This window comes from Triplophysa dalaica, chromosome 8 (genome assembly GCF_015846415.1).
Source record: "Triplophysa dalaica isolate WHDGS20190420 chromosome 8, ASM1584641v1, whole genome shotgun sequence".
Classification (NCBI taxonomy): domain Eukaryota; kingdom Metazoa; phylum Chordata; class Actinopteri; order Cypriniformes; family Nemacheilidae; genus Triplophysa; species Triplophysa dalaica.
The window spans coordinates 12580948-12608212 of NC_079549.1; the positions used below are offsets into that span (position 1 = coordinate 12580948).

At 37.0% G+C, this 27265-nt stretch overlaps 1 protein-coding gene across 1 annotated transcript; it reads left to right on the plus strand.

Annotated features, from left to right (window-relative positions):
* Window positions 1-416: 416 nt before the first annotated feature.
* On the plus strand, window positions 417-27265 carry LOC130427597 (uncharacterized). The gene is made up of 4 exons (XM_056755140.1): window positions 417-479; window positions 1809-2202; window positions 23264-23454; window positions 27188-27265. Exons 2-4 carry the CDS (start codon window positions 1851-1853, stop codon window positions 27263-27265), a joined length of 621 nt encoding a protein of 206 aa, XP_056611118.1. The 5' UTR covers window positions 417-479; window positions 1809-1850.

Below are 27265 nucleotides of genomic sequence, written 5' to 3' on the forward strand. Positions count from 1 at the left end.
TCTCTTGGTTTGCTAGGAAGGTAATCTCTGAGTCTTTCTATTGTGGATAACTTTTCTGAGTTTGATACCCTGCATTGACTCTTGCATGTGTATTGGATTGTATGCCGCCTGTCCTGAACAGAGGTGGGTAGTAACCATGGGCGGATCTACAGGGGGGCAAGGGGGGGCAGGTGCCCCTCCACTCTAGAGCCTTGCCCCCCCAGCTGCCCCCCTAACTTTGATGATCCAAAAACTGTACTTACAAAAACAACCCACCACTATGTCCAATACATTTACCAAAAGTGAACAATTTAATTTTTAATTTTAAATGTATTATTCGCCCCTCCCCCCTGCCCCTCAAATACTAGTTACGTCCCTGATTCAAACCTGCAGAGCGGCGTTCGCTCAGTCTGGCTCACACACACAGCGAGTCTGCAGTCGTGCGTGGTCCTGCAACCCGACGAGACTGAGTTTCCCCGGACAGATCCTCTGAAGGTGAAGTGAGTTTCCCCATGTGTAGTTTAAACACACGTTTAACTTAAAGTTACATTTGTAATTAATGTATTGTATGCTAAAGACGATTCAGCATCAGCAAAAACAGCGAGTCTATTACGTTAGGCAAAATCAGCGGTCAAATCGCTCCCTCGTGATTTGTAAGAGCACTCTTCCCTTTGATTAGCCTGATTTTGATTTTAGTAAAGACAAGAACAGCTTAACAAAAATATAAAATTTTGAGGGGCAGCGCTAGGGCTGGGCCAAGGGGGCTTAAGCCTCGAAAGTTTTTAGTAAAGCCCCGAATATTTTGTTAAATTGTCTTTCTCACAAAGCAAAACAATTCATCAGAAAAACAAATGTGAATAAGATTGCAGCGGCCTCGATTAACTAATCATGAACAGTGCATATTACATTTTTATTTATATTTTTCCCTTTGCATTAAAGGTACTTTTGACGTGCTTTTGCAACGTTGAGCATTGTAGCCAATCACAGACATGTCTGTTGATCACATCGGCCAATCAGAGGCGTTTAAATGAGTCGCTGTGCTGAAGATGTGTTTTGCGCGAGCTCACCGAGTTCACGTTCGCAAAGCTGTCATTATTATTGGCAATAAACTTAAGATGCAGATAAGAGATTCACTTGATATTATTATTAATGCTGCTCTGATGCACTACATTACGCAACGCTCTGTTTGTTGTTAGGAAGACTAAAAGTTCAGCGGTCTAGCTCATCAATGTCAAAATTATTAAATAAGTTAACAAATGCCTGGTAAAATGTAAGTAGATCATTTAATATTTGACTGTTTTACAATAGAAAAGTTCAACTTTTTTTATTTATTTATTAAATTTTGCCTTTTTGAATTGAAAATATGCTATAATTTCCTTGATTCATTTATGTAAATTAAAAATAAAATATTAGTTGCAAATAGTTACAATTATTGCACTAATACAACAAGCCTTTCTTTTTCTGTATTCCCTTAAATTGCTTTAATAATTCATTAATTACTTTAAATAAAAATACCCAATTTTAGTTTGGGCTGTTACGTTACAACACACAATACAGTGCCAGTTAGGAGATCGATCATTTGATTAGCTAAGCAGTCCTATTAAATCCAATTCCTCTCAGATATCACAGCAATGAAACCAGGTTACAACTGGGGAAATAACAAATACAATAGAATTAAGTAGTCTAAACATAACTGGTGTGTGCATGTGATAAATCTTTCTGATTTTATATTTGTTATATAGGCTACTTATTAACTACATGGCCCTACAGTGTAGTGTAATGTAATAAAAGGATAACCAGAGGTTTTCACATATTGACGTTGTTTGCAGACAAGAGTAGTTGAAGAAAGTAGCTGGAGTCTCAGCCTAACCATGAAAAGGAAGGCTAAAAGTGGGGATATTGCCAGCTTTTTTGCAAAAAAAATTCAAAAAAGTACACAGGAGGAAGAGCGTGAGGGAAATGAAGGAGAAGGCAGTAAACTGGAGAGACCAGGAGGGTCAGAGCAGGAGAAGACAGAAGGGGACAAGGAAATAAGTGACGGAGAAGAGGAAATAAGTGAAGGAGATGAGGAAATAAGTGAAGGAGATGAGGAAAAAGAAGAATCAGTGAGGGATGAAGAGGAGGCTCAAGATTCAGAGAGAGGGACAGAGGCAGGGAGGGATCAGGAGGAGGAAGATGACAGAGATGAAGAGGGTAGACCTGCAATTCCCCCTGGACCACATGGTATGTTTTTATTCTTATTCCATATAAATTGCCGTTCAGTAGGATAATATGTAATGCCACTTATATGCATTGGCTATAATGTATAGTGTGTAAGGGCATGATTAAACAATAACTAATGAAGTTTAAAAGTGTTTTTGTGTTTGTTTTTTTAAAGCAATTCATATATAGGGATTCCATGTAGGCCTACCCCTGCCACCCTGCCAAGACCTCTTGCCACCCCTTTGCCCCCCCATGCAAAATTTTCTAGATCCGCCACTGGTAGTAACGCGCTACATTTACTTCGTTACATTCACTTGAGGAACATTTAGGAAAATATGTACTTATAAAGTAAAATTGAAAGTGGGTAATTTTTCTCTTGATTAAATTTATAATAGAAAATATGTTATTTTACTTCGTTACAATGCATGATGTTCCTTCATTTTAAAATATGCATTTTAAAATGCGTTGTTTCTTTCAAGGTTGTCTTCTCTTTTTACCTGCATTCCCGACTGATTGATTCTTTTGAAAGCATTAATTGAACAACGGGTTCAAACCGTTTGAATAGGTCCATGAATCAGTTCAAATGAGTTGTTCAGTTCGCAGAACGATCTGAATCACATGATGCCGCGCATACTCACTCCTCGTAGCGCGAAATTTAACAACCTGCGCGCGACCAGTTAGATACAGAAACGTACGTGGGCTTTTGCAGAAATATACATTTGAAGAACAGAAGGAGGACAACTTGTTGATGGGCGTGTGGTTCACTGTTTACTGTATGTTTACAAGTAAGAGCTTTTCACAACACACACATATGTGTGATACAACATGAGAAAACACTAGTTTGGTCTAATATCAGTTTGTATTAGAACACTGGTGCTGATCTAGATCATCTTAGATATCTGGGTTTAGTTAAATGCACGCAAAACTCTCTAGGTTCACTTTAGTTTGACATAATAATTATTAAGTATAAATTGTGTTGGCTACATTGAGAGTGGTACTAGATTAAATGAAATGCTTAAATCTTCTGTGTTTGTATATGTTTTAGTCTCTGTGTGTAGTAAATATATAATAAGTAAAAACATATATATGTAGTGACGTTCATATACATTTTATTAATAGTAGGCCTATATAATCACATACTACTTGAGTAGTTTTTTTTATTGCATAGGCTACTTTTTTACTTTTCCTCAAGTCATTTTCTGAATAGTGACTTACTTGAGGAAAGATTTTGGGTTCTCTACCCACATCTTGTCCTGAACCCTTTGTTGCACTTTGTAAGTGTGCCGTCAGCCCCCCATTCCTTGCCTGTCCCAGTTTCCGAGTCTACAGCACACGCACACAGTAAATCATCAAATATATTCACTACAAATTTGTGTTGTTTACATTATGCACATACATGTATTTGCCAACAAAACACAGACATATGACTTAGTTTGACTTACCGTGTGCAGTTCATGTCCGGCATCTTTTAGCCCTGGGACCGGACCATCTATCAGTTTCAAATGATCTCCACAAACACTGCTAAAGCTTCATCAGGCGAGTGAAGTGGCATTGATTAGCATTCACTCTCTCACGCTGACTGGTTGACCCGTGGGCATGCTTTTCTGGGAGAATTGTCCAATAAGGGACTAAGAACACTTGTTCGGTAAAAAAACTAAAATGTTACCTCATCTTCAAAGTGATAGTTCACCCACTAATTCTGTCATCATTTACTCGCCCTCTTGTCATATTGATCCTGTATGACTTTCTTTCTTCCCCACAACGCATAATAAGACATTTTGAAGAATGTTAGTAAACGAACAGTGGAAGCACCCATTCACTTTTATTGTATGGACACAAAACCAATGCAAGTCATTGGATGCCGTCGCTGTTTGGTAACCAAAATTCTTCAAAATATATTTTGTGGTTTGTGGAAGAAAGTCATACAGGTTTAAATGATGACACAATTTTTGTTTTTAGGTGAACATTCCCTTTAAGTCAAAACAGCAAAATAGCTTTCTCGAAAATTGAATTTGACGGATGCTACAAACATTCAAAAAAGTAGTATAGGATTGCAAATGTGAAAACTTCGCTTATGTATTTTTTTTGTGATTCCATTTTGCAGAAGCATTTTATCTACAAAATAGTACAAGAACATAAATATATATATTATAAAAATATAATGTCTTTATTTTTTATATTTACCTGGATATCGTTTTTTAGGTATGTAAAAGATTGAAATCAAACTATGATGTTCATTATCTCATAATACAATTTTGAGATTTGCATGGTTTTCATAGATTGAGTCACAAACATATTAAGCAGCGCACACAACTGATTTATCAGTAATATAAATCCACTTTGCATCAAAGTGTCATTGGTGCTTTGAGAACTGACCAAACATGACGTATAAATATTTTTGTAGAGTTAACTAAATTAATTCATATTGAAACATATCAATTTCATGTAATAAACCCTAGACATTTAGTGAGAACACTGAATTTGCTTTGCAAAAATGTATCTGGTAATATTTCCACATGAGTGGGTTTATTTAACCAGAACCAGGCATATGCTATTTGCGTGATTACTCTTAGTAAAACGTTTAAAACGCCTACGAAATGCATGCCCAATTTGTTAGATTACGCAAGAAATTATGACCAATTATTTGGTATCTCAGTAAATCTGGGCTTTATGTGTCTTAATATGTCTCAAAGACCTAATATTGAATGTTAGCCAGAGAATTTCCTGCTGCTGAGCGTTAGATGCATGTTAATAAGTGCCTTCCATCACCCCCGCTAAATGCTCTTTAGATTGTGATTGGAATCTCAAATCAGTTGCTCTCCTCTCTCTTGCTTTTAAACGCATTCATTATAATTTCATGTTAACTTAAAATGGTCAGAAATAGTGAAAGTGCCTTAAAAGCTTGTCTGTCTCACAAGTTATTCTTGTTATGGTTCAACAGCTGGCACAAATAGTTCTGTCTTGTCGTCGCATCTTTACCTTGTCTCATTCACTTGCCAGTGCAGTGATTGACAGTGATATAAGGTCAATACAGCAGAGAAATGCATTGCTATCCAAATTACATCTGCCAATATTACGTAGAAGGTTTCATTTCATATATGTCACTTTCAACTCAGTCACTTAGAGTTTCTGGCACTCACTGGTCGTGTGGTAATGTTTTTTTGTAGCCTCAGTGGACAACCATCACTGCATCGGAGAAAAGAGGAGGCGCGGTCGATCGCTGTTAATTATGCCCAAGTAACAAGGAATGTCTTTTGTTTTCTCCTCAGAGAGTCGATGAAGGTCAATCAATTTCTGTTTATTTAAATTTTGTACATTTTAAGATGTTCTCATAAAAACAGATCACATCCAGCAATAGATAATCTTTTTATAAATATACTGTACAGGCAGCTAGATAATAAACTGTTAGGCTACTGTTAAATAATTTTTTTGCACACAAAAATATAACCGTATAGAAAAGCGTACACACATGTTATTTGGTGTCTCTTTACTGAAATTAAATTATAAAACTCTGACCAAACAAAATCTAATATCTAACATAATTTATGAAACAATTAAATGATTATATGAAATACCATATTTAAATAATATTTATATATTTTAGTTCAAATGAGTTGCAAAGTAAATTTGATTTAAATTAATAACTAAGCCATCTTTTTAAGTTTTTAGCTGATTATTTTACAGTAAAGCCATAGTGCACTTTCATGTTTCCAGTTTATCTGCTGTTGTATCTCTGTAGATTTACTTTTATAACCATGTATACTTTAGAATATGCAGCTTTCTAATCCAAGTTTAATGAAACAACTATTGTAGGATAAATACTTTAACATTTCCAACGGGTTTGACTTGACCTGAAGACAGTATGCTTTTGTATAATGTCTGAAGATAACATAACATATTTAACGCTGCATGTTCACGCTCTAGTGAAGCATGTCATTTCATTCAGCTTACGTCTCTTTACTGACATTTCTTCACTATTACACTTATAACGTTTTTTATGCCATAAGGATATTCTTTTTTTTATCCTCCAATAACTTGCGTATATCTGCATTTTTCCAAGAGTGTATTGTTATATATTGTTTATACTGTTAGCTCATTTTGAAATGCCAGCTCTATTTTCAGCAGACTGATACATCATCTCATCTTCTTGATGAGGGAAAAAATACACCTGTAAAATGGTATAAACTGACCATTTTCAACAGGGTTTCCCCTGGCCTCGCACAAGAGCTTTTAATGAGGTTTGTCAGAATGACCTATTAAAACCTTCCATCACTCGCCATGCCTCCTTCTCTTCTCTCTCCATCTCTCTTCATGTCCCTGTCTGGGAGTAGTAAATAGAATTTGTCTTTCTGATCTAGAGAGAAATTAAATGTGCTTTGCCTCTCCTCTGCGAGCCTCACGCGCGTCATAAATAACCGAGCTCTTTCACAATGGATGCCGAGACATCATAACTCCATTATGTTTCGTACAGTTCTGCATTACATGCCATCTTATAAACAGCGCAGGCTGAAAGAGGAAACTATTACAGCGCAAATAAAGAGACATTCTTGTGTATTTATGATAAGCGCCAAGGCAGAGGCAAAATTTTGAGAAAAGCCAGGCCCGGCTCCAGATATGAGATGAAAGGTGGGCCAAGTGATTTTCCAGGTGGTTGGAGGGGGTGATACTATATATATTAGTGAGCGAGCGAGCTAAGACCAGGGGTTGGGACCCTCTTTTAATCAAAGGGCCATTTTCCCAGTTTTGGTTAAATTCATTTTTGCAAAAGAGCCATTTCTAGACTACAATTACTGTATATGTATATAACATTTTCAATACTGATAACTGAATTTATATCCACAGACCACTGTCTCACATATGGTCCGTAAGGGGATCAATTATTATTTTCCTTCGATAAGATAACATGTCCACAGACAACTCAAAAACAGTTATATATGGGATTCCAATATTTATATACAGGCAGAGACCGGTAATTTCTATTATAATTATGCATACTATATAATGTTTTGTTGTAAAGGTTAATTATGACAAATTATTACTTTTCTCTCAAAGCAAACATTCAATGTATTTCATATTTTCAATCTATTAATTTACCAGACACTTTCATCCAAAGTAACTTGTAGATGAGTAAGTAGTGCAGCAAAACTGAAAAATCTGAGAAGCATAATATAGTTTGCATGTACGAACAAAACAAATTAGAGAAAAAGAGAGCAAATAAGATGATAACATTAGTAGGCTTTGTTTATAATTATGATTAATAGACATGATGGTTAGGGATTCAGACCTCAAAATTTGAAAAACTATATTTCACCATCCATTTTTCGTACCTATCGTGATGACATTGCTCTGACTGTCTTCTACTTTTATAAATGTGGCGTTTGTGATCATACGTCAACACTGTCATACGATCATACTGTCTCTGTTCTGTTTTTGGCTCTGTCCCCTTTGAAAACAAATTCTGACTTTTCTCTCGTCTTCCACCACTCACAGCAACATGCAGCATCCTATGAAGTGCCTCCCAAGTGAGGAAGGCCAAAAAAAGGAAGCAGGCACCTGGGGGAGAAGAACATCTGTGTGCCACTGCTCATGCCTGTTTCTCATTCATGCTTTATGCCTTGCTGGTAAGCTCAGACAGCAGGTGCAGCTCTCAGTAAGGCAGCCCTGACAGATAAGCTTCAGCTGCTGAAGCGTGCCTGCTGATTTCCTCCAGTCAAATCACAATAAGATGTGATAAAATTACATGGCTTGGATTCTACATTCACACGGTGACAACATTTACGGGGACGGTAGTAAATTCAAAAGATGTGCAATTTTAAAGCAAAAGTTGGCTTACGGTGCAATTTCTTTGAATATGTTTTGAATTATTCCTGTACATCGCAGCAGGATGACATTCAAATTGGTATGCATAAAGACCTAAAGGTCCACATTGCATGTCTGTAAAAAAAGAACATCTAAAGGAAAGCTCTCTGTGATCATGTAGTGTTGATTATGAATAAGTTTATCTTAATGGCCCAGTGTATGAATTTTAGTGCTATCTAGTGGTTAGGTTTTGAATTGTAAACATCGACTCACTCCATGAGAGGCATTTCATTAAGGCCTGCGACGGCCATCCAACCAAGCCTACATCCAAGAGTGACGTCAGAAGCCATGCCCATAAATGGTGGCATCTTCTGACATGGCAGTGGCTTCTGACATCACACTTGGATGTAGGCGGGTTGGTTGTCACGTGGGTCGTGTTGGATGTCCACTGCAGAATGCAGCAAGACCAACTTGCACTCCGTCCCTCCCTTTCAAAGCACCACGCTGACTGACATAGGACTAAGATGTCATCACCTTTTTGCTTCTTTGCAGGAGGAGAGAACACAAACGTGCTCTGTAACAGTTTGTACATTAAGGGCTACTGTAGAAACAACATTGTGAATTCCATGTAAGGGGACCCAGAGTGTATAAAGATAAAATAGTTCAGTCTATAAAAAAAAACATAACGGTTCATTATGTAAGGTCTTCATACAACCCTGAACACAATTCTGTGAATAGGTCCTCCAAAAAATGACACACTGGACCTCTAAATAGTTGATTACCACAATAAATATGCTATTCATTTCGCAGACCCTTTCGGACAATTTATTAAATATGAGTAGATAGAAGTTGAAAGATGTGTGCAGTTGAAGACTACTTATTTATTAACAAATGTAACTAAATGATCGGCTGACATATAACTGCAATCTTCATTTGATGCCACATGGCTTGATGCATCTGTTTTCATCAGGAGAAACTCATGATGGTGTCATTATGGCTATTACTCTGAAAGCCACTAATAATAAGTATGTTGTGATGGCCCGGTGCTTGTCATTATGAGATGCCCACATAGCAATGTGCCATCTGTGACACAGGGCAACAGCTAAATGTCAGCAGTATGCATGTCACTTTGTTTGTGCCTAGAGATCACAGCACACTATCAACGACTTTTGCCATTAAACCACAGTCACTAGCAAGCCAAGAAAAAATCCATCATACTGCTGTCACTGTTCAGAGACATTTAAGAGCATAAAGTGACAGCCAGCATGATGTTTCTGACAAAGATTGAATGATTTACATCATGAATGATAACTGCTTTTAGATGCTTTATGTACAGGAAAATAAATCTTGACTGTTTTCTTTGTTATAAGATACACTTATAGTTCTTTCAAAAGCGGTGTCTTTGAAAACTGTTTATTATTTTTTGTTTATTGAAAAATACTGGGAATTCAAAATGCTTTTTATAAATTATACTATATACACACATAGTTTTCCTTTTTCCCAAAATAATTTTGTCCACATTTTGTCCATATCCCTCATTTTTTTATGGTTTCATTTAACCCAAGGGGGCATTTATAGCAAATATTGAATAATTTGTACTCATCACTCATTGAACATCTCATTTGTACTCATTGAACATCACTTTTATGTCCATTAAAGGTATGTTGAACTGTATTTCTTTATTGTTTTGTACTGTTATATGAGATCTACTTATGACGTTCGCATGTTTTTTACATAAAAAAACATCAAAATCAATAAGTAATAGGCTATTTTCTAACCAGGTTTTGAGGCCAGCTCTGCCAACGCTCAGTTTTAATGGGCATGCCACATTGAAGACACTTCTGTGAATTTGGTTCGAGACGTAACGTTAGGTTACACATTAGCACCAATCACAGTTTTCGCACAGCATAAGTATTATCTGGAGACCTCCTGTGATCTATAAATGACCTCCCCACATCAGTACTTCTTTTGACGAATTCGCACAGGATGATTTTACTCAAATTTACTGACTTATTTCCCGGATGTGATGGCAAGGCTTTGTGTATAGTTTTTATAAGCTATACTTGTATTGCGTTTAATGATATATGACCGTACCTGTCAGGACAAAAGATCACAGCGATCGCGGGTCTCAAATGTTACGAGAGTTTCCATGATAAATAAACATATTGGAGAATCCCAGAACTTATGGATATCACACAGCACCCGAAATAATACCAAAACACTTCAAAGCAGCCTCCATTATTTGCAAACGATGTATAAAACCTTGAAAAATTATGTATGAGCCCACCAAATCACAGAGATGGCGATTCGCACGGGTTTAATATCAGAGACAAAGTTTGCAATTAATAAAAATGACTAGAGGACCCGAGTAATTCTTATCTCCGAAAGTGATTAAAAAGTGCGAAAAGTGCTCCGTTTACATCAAGCAATCTCTAACAAAGCATAGTGATGAACAGTACAAACATTTTTTACTCGCATAAGATTGCTGCGCTATTTCTATTGGATCCATTATTGCAGGCACAGCACTGCTTTTTAATTTTAAACTCTCCACAAATTCAGAGTCGATCTGAGCCTTGTTCACGAAGGAATCCTCAGAACCAACCTCCAAACATGTTTTTCCGACATGAGCTGGAACGTCTTTAAAATAAACTTTAACCCTGCATTCCTAATTTCGGAATTTGAAGGAGGGTTGTGCAGTGACTGTATTCTTCCACAACCAGGGATGGCACAATATTTAGCTATCTTTAACGCCATGTTTATTATTGCTTGCTCGCTCTATCTGGTTCTGCGCCACTGGTTCTATCATGTGCGAACAAGTGGGCGGTGCTAGAGAAGTAGTCATTGATTTTATTCTGTGGAGGTTGTGTTCAACCTATAGATAGGTGTATTCCAGGACCTGGCGTCAATAACAGATCTCAGTAGCAAGCACGTTTTCAGTTCTGACACGTACATGATGTTCGCGTTAATACGATTCCCTTTTATTTAACAAAAGCTCGAGTTAAAAATGTGTTTTTCATTCACGCCTCCTTTAAAACATTGTGTGCTGTTAAAACTCAACTAAAAGTCATACTATAGGTTATTCAGTACACCAGTGTATTATTAGAAAATCACATGATCTTTCATGCATGTTATATACTGTAAAATGTAGACTACATTAAAAATACTCTCAGTGGTGTAACGGACAGGCACGCACTGCGGGGGGACCCGCGTGGTGGGGGTCCCCCAAAAATCGTATTTTTGACGTGAATAAATTCCATTCCATTTTCTACCGTTTATCCGAACTACCTCGGGGACGTGAATAAATTGATTTATTTATTTATTGCCAAACATCAAGTTGTTTGGAATTAGCTTAGTGTGCTCATACACAATAATATCAAAAAATAGGATACATACATACACAGATGCATAAATTAAGTTTTATATACAGTTGTGTTCAAAATTATTCAACCCCCAATGTTGTAAATGGTTTTAGGGAATTTAGTGTACATTTGTAATTGTATTCAGAATGAAATCCTACAAGGACTTCTTAAAGAACCATATGCAACTAAAATGACATCAATTAGTTTTGTAATACAGTAGTAAATGTTTATTTTGTGAATTCTTCATTGACATAATTATTCAACCCCTTAAAGACTACCACTCTGAAGAACAGAGGTTCAATGAAGTGTTTTCAATCAGGTATTGAAAACACCTGTGGATATCAGGGAGCAGCAATAAAGCCTAATAAGCACCAATTAGACAGCTTTAAAATGACTGTGATACTCAGCTCCTTCTAGACATTTACTGGTGTGGTTACAAACATGGTGAGGTCAAGAGAATGGTCCAGGAAGACAAGAGAACAGGTGATTACTCTTCACAGGAAGGGCAATGGCTATAAGAAGATTGCAAATATGTTAAACATACCAAGAGACACCATAGGAAGCATCATTCGCAAATTCAAGGCAAAGGGCACTGTTGAAACGCTACCTGGTCGTGGCAGAAAGAAGATGCTGACTTCGACTGCTGTGCGCTACCTGAAGCGTAGAGTGGAGAAAAGTCCCCGTGTGACTGCTGAGGAACTGAGAAAAGATTTGTCAGATGTTGGTACTGAAGTTTCTGCTCAGACAATACGGCGCACCCTGCGTAATGAAGGCCTCCATGCCAGAACTCCCAGGCGCACCCCCTTGCTGTCCCCAAAGAATAAGAAGAGTCGACTGCAGTATGCCAAAAGTCATGTGGACAAACCACAGAAGTTTTGGGATAGTGTTCTGTGGACTGATGAAACAAAATTAGAACTGTTTGGGCCCATGGATCAACGCTATGTTTAGAGGAGGAAGAACAAGGCCTATGAAGAAAAGAACACCTTGCCTACTGTGAAGCATGGCAGGGGGTCAATCATGCTTTGGGGCTGTTTTGCTTCTGCAGGTACTGGGAAGCTTCAGCGTTTGCAAGGTACCATGAATTCCCTTCAGTACCAGGAGATATTGGATGACAATGTGATGCAGTCCGTCACAAACCTGAGGCTTGGAAGACGTTGGACCTTTCAACAGTACAATGATCCCAAGCATACCTCCAAGTCCACTAGAGCATGGTTGCAGATTAAAGGCTGGAAAATTTTGAAGTGGCCATCACAGTCACCAGACTTAAATCCGATTGAGAACCTCTGGTGGGACTTAAAGAAAGCAGTTGCAGTGCGCAAGCCTAAGAATGTGACTGAACTGGAGGCTCTTGCCCATCATGAATGGGCGAAGATACCCTTAGATCGCTGCAAGACACTTGTGTCAAGCTATGCTTCACGTTTAAAAGCTATTATAACTATAAAAGGATGTTGTACTAAGTACTAAGATTGAATGTCACTTGGGGGTTGAATAAAACTGATAATGATGTGAGCTCAGAAAAGACATTTGTGGTTATTTCATTATAAATGTTGTGTTATATTTGTCTGACCTACACGTGCCTCTTTGATTTAATTGTAAGCAGGATGACTGAATGATCATAATCAATTTCAAACCGACCAAAACAATCAATTTCAGTGGGGGTTGAATTATTTTGAACACAACTGTATTGGTCCCATCAATTATATAGAGTAAAATGTAGATTCAAAAATACCAGAGGAGTTGAGAGCTTGAACCATACTACAATAAGTACTGTTTAAAAACGTGTGAATTTAGTTTTAATTGCTCTAAGGCGCCTACCTGAAGGAAGAGGCATAAAGAGGTGAATGGCTGGATGTAAGGGATCTTTCAAATTTGTTAACCCTTTTTTCTGCATACGTAAGACATAGATCTCATCAATAGTGTGGAGATTACAGCCAATAATGTTTGATAGGACTTTTTGGTGTTCATTTTTGCCTACCGCTGTTTGGTGATTACAGTCTCCTTTGCCTTCGTTGTGGTTATCCAATCGTTATGGAGAAAAGCCTGTCCTGAAACATAATAATCTCAGCATTCTTTACTAAATAAGTAAGTTAAAATATGTCCAGATGTGTCCAGATGTCACTTATATGGCTATGCTCTAAAGTTTTTTAACCATCCCTGTCACCATGCAAGTTGCGATCGAGATGTTGTTTTCCTAAATAAAAACTAATTTAAACTTGTCTGAGAAGTGCAATGAGCCAGAGAGACTATTAAAAAATGTCAGGAGAAAGGGACGATTTTTGACAGTCTTATTAGTAAGATGTTTTATTGTGTACATTGTTATGAACTCGCTGTATTGTTGTTTTGACGGATTTTAAATTAGCTGAAGTTCCTCTTGGTATATTTAATATATGTAGCCTATAGCCTACTCAACTCCCGAATAATACCCTGATAGCACACTTCATCTGACTAATGCCTATTTCACACCTGCATTTACATCTGCACTACATTGTTTGCTCATCTGCAATACGCCTCGGAGATGTCTGCTGTCAGATGTCATATAGACATCTAGATTACGTCTGTAAGATGTTTATGATTTAGAATGGATGTAAAACTACTCTTTCTAAGATGTTTAGTATATGTTTTTCCACAGCAGATGTTTTCCAGATCTCCAGATCTTTAGCAGACCGCTTTCTATGGGATCAGATTTGTTTCATTATTCTGAATAAATAAACTACGATTCGCAAATAAATATAGAGAATTTCACTAACATTTTTTAAATCCACATATGCACAAAAAGCGAACCATAAATACATGTCAGACGTTCCACAAAAATGAATGGAATTCACAAATAAATACAATGAGATTTGCAAATAAAAATTATTTACAAATGTATTTTAATAATATTTATTTGTAGATCGCTTTCCTCACATTTGTGGATAGCTTTCTGTGCATTTGTGGATTGCTCTCTGTGCATTTGTGAATCGCTGCACGCATTTGTGGATCAGTGCACAGATTTGTGGATTTTGAAACATTTCTAACGTCAAATCGTGCGCACAATCCACAAATATGTGGACTCCGGCCACTATCTACGCAAGCCAATCGGTTAACTTCCGCTTTTGTTGTCCAATGGGCCACATTCTAACTTCAGCAAATCACCTTTTGCTCTGCACTAAGATTCAGGGAGCTAACATGGCGAATAGTGGCGGTCTAAAATGTGTGTTATACTAAGAAATGATAATGACCTCTTGTTTATACTATGTATTGATTGCTTGTGTTTATATAAATTGTCCGTATTGTTACATATATGCTGTATTTAAAAGTTTATGACTTGATAACAGCGTGCATGGACTGGAGTGGAAAATCCCGGTGACTAGGGAGTCGGTACTGATTTGGTCTGCTGCAAGCCGGCCGTTTTATTGTGTTTATGTACCAAAGGGCTAAATTCAGATTTTGGCAATCGATCAAATATAATCTGTTACTGTATGGGTAAGCAGCTATTTCGATCCTCACACTCTGCGCGTCCCTCCTTCCTAGGTGCGCAGAGTTTGCAATGCGCAATGCAGCTGTCGGTGTACTACCAGTATAACAATGGCAGAATTAATGTGGGGGAAATCATCAGCTTTGTGAATTTCTATGTCATTTATAGTTCAAAATTAAACGTAATTTCATCAATCATCTCGGTTTATCCCATTCCTGAAAGATCTCTGCTGCTATGGCTGAACTGTTCTGTTTACTGTCTAACTCTCTGCCATGACAAAGGATGTTGATTCTTTTACTATTATCTTGTGCACACAATATATTCTTAAATTCAACCCCAAAAGTAAATGATGTAAGCCTATAAAATTTGGAAAATAGAAAACAATAATCTTAGAATTTAAAATGTTTATTTCTGATTCAAAGGCCAGAATTTATATAAACATTTGGGCTGAAATGTCAGCTGTACAAAATAATTTCACTATTGCAATTAACAGTTAACAGCACATCATTAACAATGCAGGAACCTTACTTTTTTTTTGTCCAATCGAAGTGGATAGTTGAAGTCACTAAACAAAATTCCATTCAAATTCTGTAAGTTTTCTCAGAAGACCTCCGGGTTCGCAGTAGTGTTCTCTTTTTGCACAACCTGGCCATTATTCTTTGAAGTCACTTTCCCCTTCTTGGCTTTTGATCCACGCTCCGGGTTGATGTAGAGAAAGCATCAACAAGGCAGAAAACAAACAAAAATTATTATTGTGCTTATGTCTATTGCTATTTCTCTCCCTCTGAATCAAATGTCCTTCAAGAATTTGTTCGGATATAGTCATCAAACCAAAATTGCAATTTTATATTTCCCGGATTCAAGTGGGTTTGCCACTTCAAAAGCGTCTTGATACAAGATTAAAGCCAATGAATCTGTAACATACTTTAACAGCACATTCTCATCAACATTACTGCCATCCCATACATCGCAGAGGACATCATTTGCTTTAATTTCAGATTGTGAATTCTTATGTTGTTCTACAACTGTTTGACAGCAGAACAGAGCTTCTAAACTTTGCTTAATGGGAATGAACTGAGCAAAGCTTTCCTTGCCAGATTCACTTTTACCTAGGCGGATGGGGACAGGTTCAACATAATTGAAATTGTCTTTATAGAAAGACTTTCTCCTCCTATCAGTGTGTACTGCATTGGCATTACACATCGGAAAAAGATCATCAGTTTTCATAATGTATACAACGTTCTTGATATCATTTTCAGAAATTCCAAGTTTAGTTAATTTTTCACTTACCCTGTGCTATGCCTGCAATTTGAGATAAAACAGTGCCATATTCTTCAAAAAATATCTAAAGCAATATCCAACTGCTCTTCACCATCACCACATTCAATAATCGAATCAGACCACATTGTACTGAAAAGTTCAAATGTAGTATATTATGACAAAGCCTATCTCCTGAGGAGTTGCGGTGATGCCTGGATATATGTGAGGTCAGTGTTGACGAGAAAAAAAACTTTTATTACACTTAAATGGTCGAGGCATTCTGGAGACTTCAGATGTAAAGTTACATTTTTTTACCTAGACCCATACATTTTGTTAATATTAAATGTATCCTGTTAAAATTGTCTGTTGGCTCAGTCTGAACATGTTAAACAATGATTGTTAAATGAATCAACAATATTGTCGATTATAAATTCAAATTTATTTTTTATTTTTTTCAAAACGCTACAAATCCATCTTTTTTTAAAAAATGTTGGTTTATTTCATTTTAAAAACAAACAAACAAGAGAACATGAAACATATGACATCACACTCTAAAAAATGCTGGGTTATTTGTTTAACCCAACAGCTGGGTTGAGCCTGTTGGGTCATTTTGTTGGGTTATTTTCTTAGTGTTGGGTCATTTTTTGAGTAACCCAAACGCTGGGTTACCAGTCTGGTCCAATTGACTGACAGTTGAGAGAGTAAACCCCTCCCACTCCTCTACGCATCAGACAAACTTTACCTTCGCGGGCATTTTGATCCACTTCATCTCGGAAAGCTCTTATTCGGAGAATAAAAGGTATGTTTTACGAGTTTTTAATGTATAAAACTATTACTGTAAAAAAAAATGCAAAAGTATGCAAAATTCGGCTGTTCGCATTAGGTTTGAAAGTAACGTTACAATCTAGCTTCGTTAGCTTTGGATAGCTAGTCTGTAACGTTATGCCCACGTTGTTCTAATTTACAGCTTTTTAATCATTTAAACTTCCTTTTTGGTGAACATTTCCTCTGAAATGTGTGACTTGTGTGAGGAATTTAGTTCAGTAACTTACGCAACTTGATATTAGTTTAAGGTCGACACGAGAGCGACGTGGCAAAAGCAAACATCCAGCTCATTTTTTTTTATAAATACCGCTAATGTTCGGTGACGGAACTTAGATTTAAGAGTCTTTTAGACGAGAATGTTGTTGTTAAGAACTCAAATACGTGATTTATATATAAACATAACGCCTCTTTGAGATTTTGTTAAGACGCTGTCGGAGGTGTGAGCTTCAGGCTGTCAGCGGTCGTGTCTCCGTGGAGAGCAGCTCTATCTCGGCCATTGCTTCGGGAATAGCCGCTGGCTCTTATAACGTTAGTGGTTAACAATGCGATATAGTTAATTTTGGGTATATGAGACGAACAATTGTTGCTCTTTTTAGACTTAAACTTATTCCCGAGTGTGTCGAATTAGTGAAGGGTTGTTTTAACGTTTATAATATTATTTTTTAAGACTGTATTTCGCTTTCTGTCCTAGATCCCACTCTTCTTTTTCCCCCCACTGACAGGTTGCAGAATAACAGCTAATATTAATGGATCATTCTATTCAAGAGAATGTCAACTGGAACGTGGATGTTTTCATAACAGGCTTAAAGGTAAACATTATTTAGGTAAAATGTTAATGTACTTCTTTATATGTTTATTATAATCCATTGTGCTCTGGGTTGGCCAGTTTCCTTACATTCTTCTCTTGTCTCTTTTCTTGTCTCTTTATAGATGAACAAATTGATAAAGAAACCCTCCTGCTGGACATCCACTTCCAAAAGTGCACACCACACTGTTGTCTACAACTCCTAGGAAAAGAATCCTCTTAAGTAAGACTGCTCCTTGGATATGTCAGGTTAAGCAGTGCTGAAACCGAAAGAACTAACACTATTTAAAATGTTTTGTGAGTTTATATGAAGAGGAAAGTTACGGTGTCCCTTTTTCACATCCATAACGCTTGTTTATTTCTTTTTTTATAGAAAACTTGTGCATAGACTTATATTTTAACATATAAATGCGGTTCTATTAACAAGGGTTTAGTAAAAACCTTTTTATAGCGTTTTGAAGTGTTAAGTTGTCTAACTATTTATATTTACTTGTGCCACTTTAATAACCTTGTTAAATGTATATGTTAAAATCTAAACTAATGTAATTTATTGAAATTAATGTTCTTTAAATATGTATAAACATACATTTCATCAAAGTGTTTTATATGCCATTTTATTGTTCATTGAGCATAACATATTGCATGTTTTTATGAATTCCTTTTGTCTTGCATTTTGATCCTTAATAAAACTATTGATTCTTACTGATGCCTCGAGTATTTCTCTGTGATTTTGTTATTATTATTTTTAAACATTTCGGGTTTGTTTTAAACCGTCAATGTAATTTTTAAGCAAAAGTTGATTTAAATAAAACAACCCAGCATGTTGGGTCAAAGATTTAACCCAACTGGCTGGGTTAAAATAACCCAACGCTGGGTTTGTCCATATTTGACCCAATGTTGGGTTACCAAAATAACCCAAATTGGGTTATTTTAACCCAGCCTTTTTTTAGAGTGCAGGGACTCATACTATAAATTAATATAAATCAAATAAATGCAAATGCATGAAATAAATAACAGACAAACAAAATAAATAGTAACAAACTAAATAGTAAAATAAATATTTTCAATTTCATGTTTCAATATTTTTCACCACATACAACAAATAATTTAGAATTAACACATACAAATACCACTTACGAGCGAATTCTGATTGGTCGAGATGACATATCGCATTTAGGCTAAAAACAGGATCGTGACTTATAGCGTTTTGGAAAGAAATTGCATTTTACAGTACATTTTAAACAAGGAAATATAGCGATTTGGCATAAAACATTGATGGTGCAGTGTTTAGTACACAGCAAAATTAAATTTGGCGTTTAATGCGTTTTGTAAAAGAGCTCTTCATATAGACAATTATGTATGTACGGGTCTGATACGTGCAATTTTGGTGAATAAATAATATAAAAAAGGAGTTGTGCGTTCCGCATGTAATGTCAAGTGTTCATGAGATGAATTGCCTGAGGGAAGAAACTGTTCCTGTGTCTGGTCGTTCTGGTGATTTGAGCTCTGTAGCGTCGACCAGACGGTAACAGTTCAGAAAGGGAGTGTGCTGGGTGTGAGGGGTCCAGAGTGATTTTACCAGCCCTTTTGCTAATTCTGCATTAGTACAGTTCTTGGAGAGTGGGGATTGTTGTACCAATGATACGCTCAGCAGTCCAGACTACCCTCCATAGTCTTCTGAGATCAGATTTGGTAGCTGAACTGAGCCAGACAGTTATAGAAGTGCAGAGGATGGATTCGATGATGGCAGAGTAGAACAGTTTCAGCAACTCCTGTGGCAGGTTGAAGGAAGTACAGCCTCTGCTGGGCCTTTTTGACTATAGAGTCAATGTGAGTCTCCCACTTCAGGTTCTGAGAAATGGTGGTGCCCAGGAATCTGAATGACTCCACTGCAGCCACAATGCTGTTCATGATGGTGAGTTGGGGGAGAACAGGGGGCAAGGAACATGACAATGTATTCTCATTAGCTGGCAGTATGATAAGACCGATTCGAATGCATTATCACAAAACTGACACCACATAGTTTTGGTGAACAAGTGAAATATAACTGTAAGGCTATTTATGATGCTTACGTTAGTCGATCTTCATCAGACGACCTAGCCTGAAATAAAAAAGGAATTGAAAATTAAACGCAGGTGGTGCGAAAGGCATGTTAATGTTTATCTTTCAAAAGATATATATATATCAAAGTTAATTGGTGAATAGTTGAGAACAGACTGAACTATTCACTCGGGTTTTACGTGTAACGTTACAGGCTAAGATAAGTTAAATCACAACGCTCCGACAGACAGCAACATACAGAACGTCTTATTTCGGGCATTATCATTTTGATTTCTTATGTTCAATCATCACAAACGACATGATTAACACACCGATCCAAAAAAATCCTGAAATCCAACATGTATTCTCCCCGTCTTCTTGCTGCATTATCCTCTCATTTTTGCCGCGTCGGTAGTGTCTCAAAGTTGTAATGTCACAGGCAGCTATAGATTAAAAGTCGAACTCGCTGCTCAAATTAAAAAAAAAAATTATTCACGAAGAAACGACTAGCATGTCTTCATACAATGTTGTGCTTATGTTTTTCATATGAATATCCCACTAACAAATTAAGTGCTTCAGTGGCACTGGCTCTGCTCACATTTGAAAGAAATTGAGCGCAAAGGAAATCAATCCCACAATGCATTTACAGCCTGGTACTGTATTATGAATTTTGCGTCCTGTAAACGGAAAAATACTGTACATTTACAGCCATTCTTTGCAGATTTAATGCCAATTGCCAAATAAAATGATAATGCATTGTGGCATTTATCGTCTGTATTGACAAAAATTGCATTGGATATATACATTTGTCAATGAAATAATGACACGACATAGTGATTCAAACATTTATTAAGAGCATGTGTTGCATGCGTTCGTCAGCTCCCTGCACCCTCACGCATGAAACACTGAACAGAATTTCAGTCTATGCTGGTAAAAATCGTTCTGTGCGTTTTGCGTTATGTGGTTAAATGTCTTATCGTTTTGTGCTGCATTTAAGCTTTTTTCTTTATTTTCTTTCAAAGATGATGTACCTAGTGACATTTAGAATAAATCATCTTATGTTGCTGATATCGTATGTACTTAAAATCTTTTTCAAATAGATAAGGTTTCATTGGCAGCAAAATCTCATTGTAAATACATAACCGGAACCTAGTGAGCTGCACCATTTCAAGTTGGATTTACGTCACAAGGCTACGTGAAAGTAGTCCAATAGTTTTGACACAACATAATATGGTCTAATTAGTAAGAGACATAGCACTGGTAAGTTACGCGATTTAAAAATGCATAAATTCCAGTGATTTGATTATATGGTAAAGGGGCTCCGCCTTCACTCTTGCGGGAGGGTCACTGTAAATACCGTACCGTAAGTGCTGCATGTCTTTTGAATAAACTTTGTTCAAAGGTAAGTGAGTGAATTTGGCTTTTGTAATTGCTCTGCACTTTGTCATTGCTGGGGATTTCACAGTATTAGATAGAAAGAAAATGATAGAGGAACATCTAATGTTCCTTGCTTTTAGGACAATACTTTGGGACCACTCTCTATCATATTCACATGCAAGTGGTGTATGACAGCAAATGACACGTTGCCTAGCAACCTGACATTTGACAAGATACTTACAGTTCTAAGATGTGAATCTCGAAGTGGTGAATTTAGATCTTCAGAGAATAATATCAAGAAGGAGAAGAAAAAGACTATATTTCACACCATGATCAAACACAGTAGCACAGGCACAGCAAATCTATATTTCTCAAGTGGTTGTTTATAAAAAAAATATATATAACATTGTCCTATTGCAGTTTCATGTTCAAATGCATTAAAAAATCTATTGTATTTCCTAAAGACTGTAAACAGGACGCTCATGCATTGATTTGTTTGAATAACATGGCGAAACTGACAGTGTACCTCTTTGATTGATTAATGGAAAATCGGATGATACTTAATAGATTGGTGAAAGCAATCATTATTTTGACTAAAAATCATTGTAATTGATGCAGATGTGTGAAGGTTCTGCATTGAAAAATCAGACTGAATTAAGAGCAGATAAATCTAAATATTAGTATGATCGGTAGACCATAACATAGTGTGATAAAATAATAGACTGTTGAACAAAAAATACCATCATTTTGCTTGCACGTGCAATTAAATTTTCATGAATAAGTTACAAAATAGGACCTGCATCAAAAATTTAATTAATGCATTCATTAATTTCAAATAATATTCACATTGTATCATTTTTAATAATAAACAAACAAATACATACAATAAAATGAATAAATAAAATTATAAATAACATTTATGAAGTTGAAGCAATAGCTGCAAAAGAGTACTTTGTACAGAAGCAACAAATCACATTTAGAAGTGCTACTCTGTGTCTCACATCATAAAACAAAGAAAGGTGATTATTTTTGGCCCAGTGTCTGGAAGAGTAAGAGGCAATCAGAGGTCTTTTTCTATCGATCAGTGGTCATTTCTCCTCATGACATTCTACTCTGCCGGCTGTGACTTTCTGTCTCTCAGGCAACACTAAAGGCCTTCAAAATCAATAACGGCTTTAGGTGGATTTGTAAATTTTGGTTTATAGGCAAACATATGAAAAAATGTCATCTCCAACCCATTGATTAATATGTTCAAAGAACATACTGGGTAATTTAACTACAATATTGGCATTACTGTTATCATGCTCGAACTCTCCATTAAAACTCATATTTGTTATAAAAGTATTACAGTTCTTTTCAATGCTTTTTCTTTTGTCTGTGTTTGCAGGAGCCCATTTTATGCCCACTTCACACAGATTTTTTTCTTAAACATTATTATACCCTTTCACGGTTCTGTTATGTTTTAGTTCTGGTTTTCTTGTCTATTCATTCCTATGTTAATTAGTCATCATAACTTTATGACTATCACCTGTTTGTCCCTGATTATCTGCCCTATTTAAATTGGTGCCTGTGTTCAGTTCATTGTCGGGTTTTGATTGTGTTTAGTTCACTTGTGTGATTTCTTCTTTTGGATTAATTAAAAGATACCCATTGGACACCTCTTTGTCCAGTATTCACTCAACATTCCATTCCATTACAGTACATTACATTTGCACAGGAAGCATTATGTGATAATTCCCATCTTTTTGTTGCTTTCTGCCTTCTCGAGGTTCTTTTGTTTCAGAGATCAGTGAAAGTATTAAAATCACTGCCCAAAAGCTAATGTATAAATCGCTGCATTATAAAAGATTAAGAGTGCTGCTGAGAATGCGTTTCACAGTGATTGTGCTGCGTTTGCATATCAAATGTCTAAAAGCCGCGCAGATTACTCAAGTCCAGGTTTTAATGCATGCCAGATTTCAGGGTGTTCGCATATAAAGGCATCATCCTCAGTTTCAAGTTCTATGAATCTGTGAACGCCATTCCTGTGAAGTGCAAGATCTATTCACACGGAGCAGAGTGATTCATAGCTGAAGAGAGAGGCACGCATCTCTATTTAGAGTTCACAAAATGAGATAAAGGGGGAGAAATTCTTATCTTTTCTTATTTCTTGCCCACTAGTTCCCTGTGGCTCAGTTAACATTTCGAAAGAGATGAAGAAGAAAGAGAACATCAACGTGCCTTGGGTGATGTGTGAAAAACTGCTGCCAACTAAAGACACAGGTTGTTTCTTCACATTCCTCCTGATGTCACGCATCTCTCTGCCTTTGGATCTTCTACCCACATCTGCCTGCAACATCAGTGAGTGTTGGGTAAGGCTGCAGGCAGAGACACACTGTTCATTAAACAATGCTATTGCATGCCCACTCACTGGCAATCGTCAATATGCATCTGCAGATGACTGTTTTTTCTCGCCGGCAAATTGAATATGCATGCAGTTGGGTCTGTTCCACCTGAGAGGAGTGAGCGTGTGTGTGCTTATGTATGCACTGAACCATATGTGTGCATCTGTGGAGATCTGTCTAAAAATGAACGTTGTTGAAAGGCGTTTGTTTGATGTTTCATTGTGCATGTCTCTCTCTCTCTCTCTCTCTTCAGTGATCGTCTGAAGGTCTGAAGAATAGATATAATCAGATATTTTTAGAATTACTTATTAATAAGGAAAATGAAATTAAAACACTATGCAAGCATCTGTCCCAAAATAGGAACACTGATTTTTTTATTAATTGTAAATTTTGCTAATTTATAAATAATTTGATATGTGTTTTTTTATAATTACTGTTATTATTCAACCTCTTCAACACAGAACAACTATTTGACCAGCGACAGTGGACATGTAATGAGCATCTTTGAGACAAAAACAATGTAGCAAAACACATTCAGTAAAGCCAGATGAGACTACTACAAGAATAAAAAACTGTCTATACCAGAGTCCTTTCGTGGTCGATTTCTAACTTTTGTACCACTGTCGCCATACCCACTAGATATTTTACACGTTATCAGATCTGATCATATAAGCAACCGTTTTTGACAGTGGACAGACATTGCTCACTCAACCTTGTCTTTGAGCAGAAGGTCATCCTTTATTAACCCATCTCTGATCTATGACATTTCTTCATGTTCTTTAAAGAACATAAAGCTCCAAGGAGGCACCTGTGGCTGATCTTCTATACCCAACTCCTTTAACCTGCTTCGGTCCCCAGTCATATGACACCAGGAGTTGTCTCTTTTGTCATTTTGGCTTGTGTTCACATAAGATTCTACATTCAAGAAACACATTAAAGGGAGTTATAAATTACTAGCCTACATAATATAGAACAGATGTTTTCCCATAGGGAAGACAAAATGAGAAATCGGATATCTGTAATATGTCATTTTTGATTGGATTAGGTTTCAAAGGAACTCTTCTGCTTCTCATATGTTTCTCTTGAGAAAAAATATTCCAGTAATCTCACATGTGTATTATTTGAAGCTGTTGAATATATTTCGGTGATGTCTCAATCTGTGATTTTTCAAGATGCAAAGTTTGCATTCAAAAGCCAGAATTATGCAAAGTAGGACCTCAAAAATGTATCATAGAATAGTGAAGATTAACCAGATTGAGTGATTTAATACTGTCACTTAACTTTATCAGTTTCAATGTCATATTTTGTTTTGATACTTTAATAAAAAATATTTCCATCTTACTTTAAGGCCTGTGTGTGCGTGAGTCTTCACTGAAATCATGCTCATCAAGCAGCTTGTAGTGCTCCTAAATGATACATGATAAAAATGCTGAAAACTCTTTGTTTTCCTCTGCGTCCATCTGTCAACACAAACCAGCCCTGGAGGCCTCACGGGAACACATGTCCCTACTGTATGCAAGGTATTACAGCTTTAGGTTTGAGTCTTGTTTTTACCCGACAGTTGCCTGGGGCTTCAGGCATAGAAAAAAAGCTTGTGCTTTTGGTTCCGTGAGTTTTTACTTAGCTTTTCTTTATGTGTTGTTTTCAACCAGGTGTTGTGGAGTTGAGGTGCGCTGCATTAGCCCAGAACAAATCAATGACCTTGCAGTAGGCGCTCTCACACCAGAAAAAGGAGCAACTTAACTTTGCAGGGTGGTGAGAGAGAGGTCAGGACGTTGAATTCCACTGCAAACAAAAATGGCCTTAAAATGCTGGGAGAATCTACAGGGGGTTAAGGGACTATTACAGGCAATTTGCCTTTGAGTTGTGACGCCTGAAAAACCTGTGGTGTGGAATCAAATGCACTGTTGGGGGCAGTCCATCCTTCCTATCTGATTGGCGGTATTTGAGCAAATACTTTGTAGTTATACTTTGACAAACATTGAGTCATAAAATACTAAACGCATGCAATATACGTGTGGCATTATGAACACAACGAATGCCTTCAAAGTCATTGGATAGTATTTGTCACACTTGCCATAATAAGGCCTCTTTCAGGACCTTGGAGAGCGCCAGACTATCCTTAAGGACTATTGCTCTAAAGGATCAGGACCATGGACAACATTTTACAAGTGGTCATAAGACCAACACAATGTCATGGCAATTTGTGACTATTGGATGATTTGTGGGTTAGGTGGTTGATTAATAGAAATTCATACAAAATCACTTTTTTTTAAATGGTTATGTTTTCTTGCAAAATCAGATTGTATAAGACACATGAAAGACATATAAGACACTCAAGTAGTTTGGAGCATCACGTTTGGGTGATTTGTAAACCATAAGGAAGACTAAAATGTATTTACAATCTGTTGCGTATTGACAATCTGTTGCATTTTGCTGCACAACTAATTTTATAAAAAGTAGCTTCAAACAGCCAGGTTATACCAGATTCATGGTAAGCATCTTCAGAGTTATTTTGTGGATCTTATCACTGATTTATGGCCAGTTTTAAAGCTTAAGTGAACTCTCAGTGGAGCCCATACGCTTCTCTTGCCAAAATCAAAAGTGTAGTGGCCATAATTTTGGAGTAGTTAATTTCAAACTCTTACATAAAAGCAGCCTAAAATAACAAGCTGGAAATCATTTGTTTATTGAGTTGCATTTGCTTACTCAGAGGAAGGCGGCAATTTCAGCAGATGCACTACATTAAAGAACCCTACTGCGCTGCGGTCTGCTCTCCCTCCCACCACAAAATGGCCGCCCGGTGAGTGTGTTCGGCACAAACATCAATTAGAGAAAGGTTAGCTTGCACAACTGCTGGCTTGCACCAAAGACTGGGACAAAAACATATAGGGGGTGGATTCGTTTTGGCCTTTTTCTTTCTTTGCTTCCTTGAAATTTTGTATGTGTGGCTTTATATCAAAAGGTCACCTCATGCTTTGCTATATCTTTTGGAGTTTTGCCAGCTGTGCTCAATGGGTGGCCCAGGTGCACTGCTGGTGGAAAAGACTATGGCTTTGATAATGGGAATTAAAGTCGGCTTGTGTACACATACACAATTACATCACAGGCTTTCTTAGCCCTGGATAACCGTTATTCACATTTCTCTTTGTGACCATTGTTCTGATTAAAAATATGGCCTGCAAATCAACATTAATAATGCTTGTGCTGGGGCCAAAAGTACTAACAATCTCAACATAGAGAGTGGAATTATAGAATCACACAATATTGGGGAAATTTCCAACACTTGTGCATTCTTAAAATTTTATTTTTAGTTACTTTTTTTCAAAAGGGACCCAGCACTCTCTGCTCAATTTAAGAAGGTCTCATGTCACATCAGACTGGACATTGACTTGCATTGGTTCTGTGTCCATACAATAGAAGTGAATGGGCACTACTGTAGATGGGTTACTAACATCCTTCGAATTTTCTTCTTTTGTTCTTCAAAGGGCCGCAATCCCAGAAAATGCACTTTTAAATGTTTATCAACCGGAAATTGAGTTGCCAGCGTGTGTGCAAAAATACCTTGTAATTATACAAATCCATCTATTCTGCTTTTTGTAATCTCCTTTAAACCACAACAGTGACATGAAACAGGCTGTTGGGGAACCCCTAACAATCTTATGTCACATTGTTTATGCCTGCCCATGACCGCTCACAGACTCCACCTCATGAGTGCCTTGTTCCACCATCTGCCATAGACATGCTGTCCACCATATTCAGGCAAGACCAGATGTAG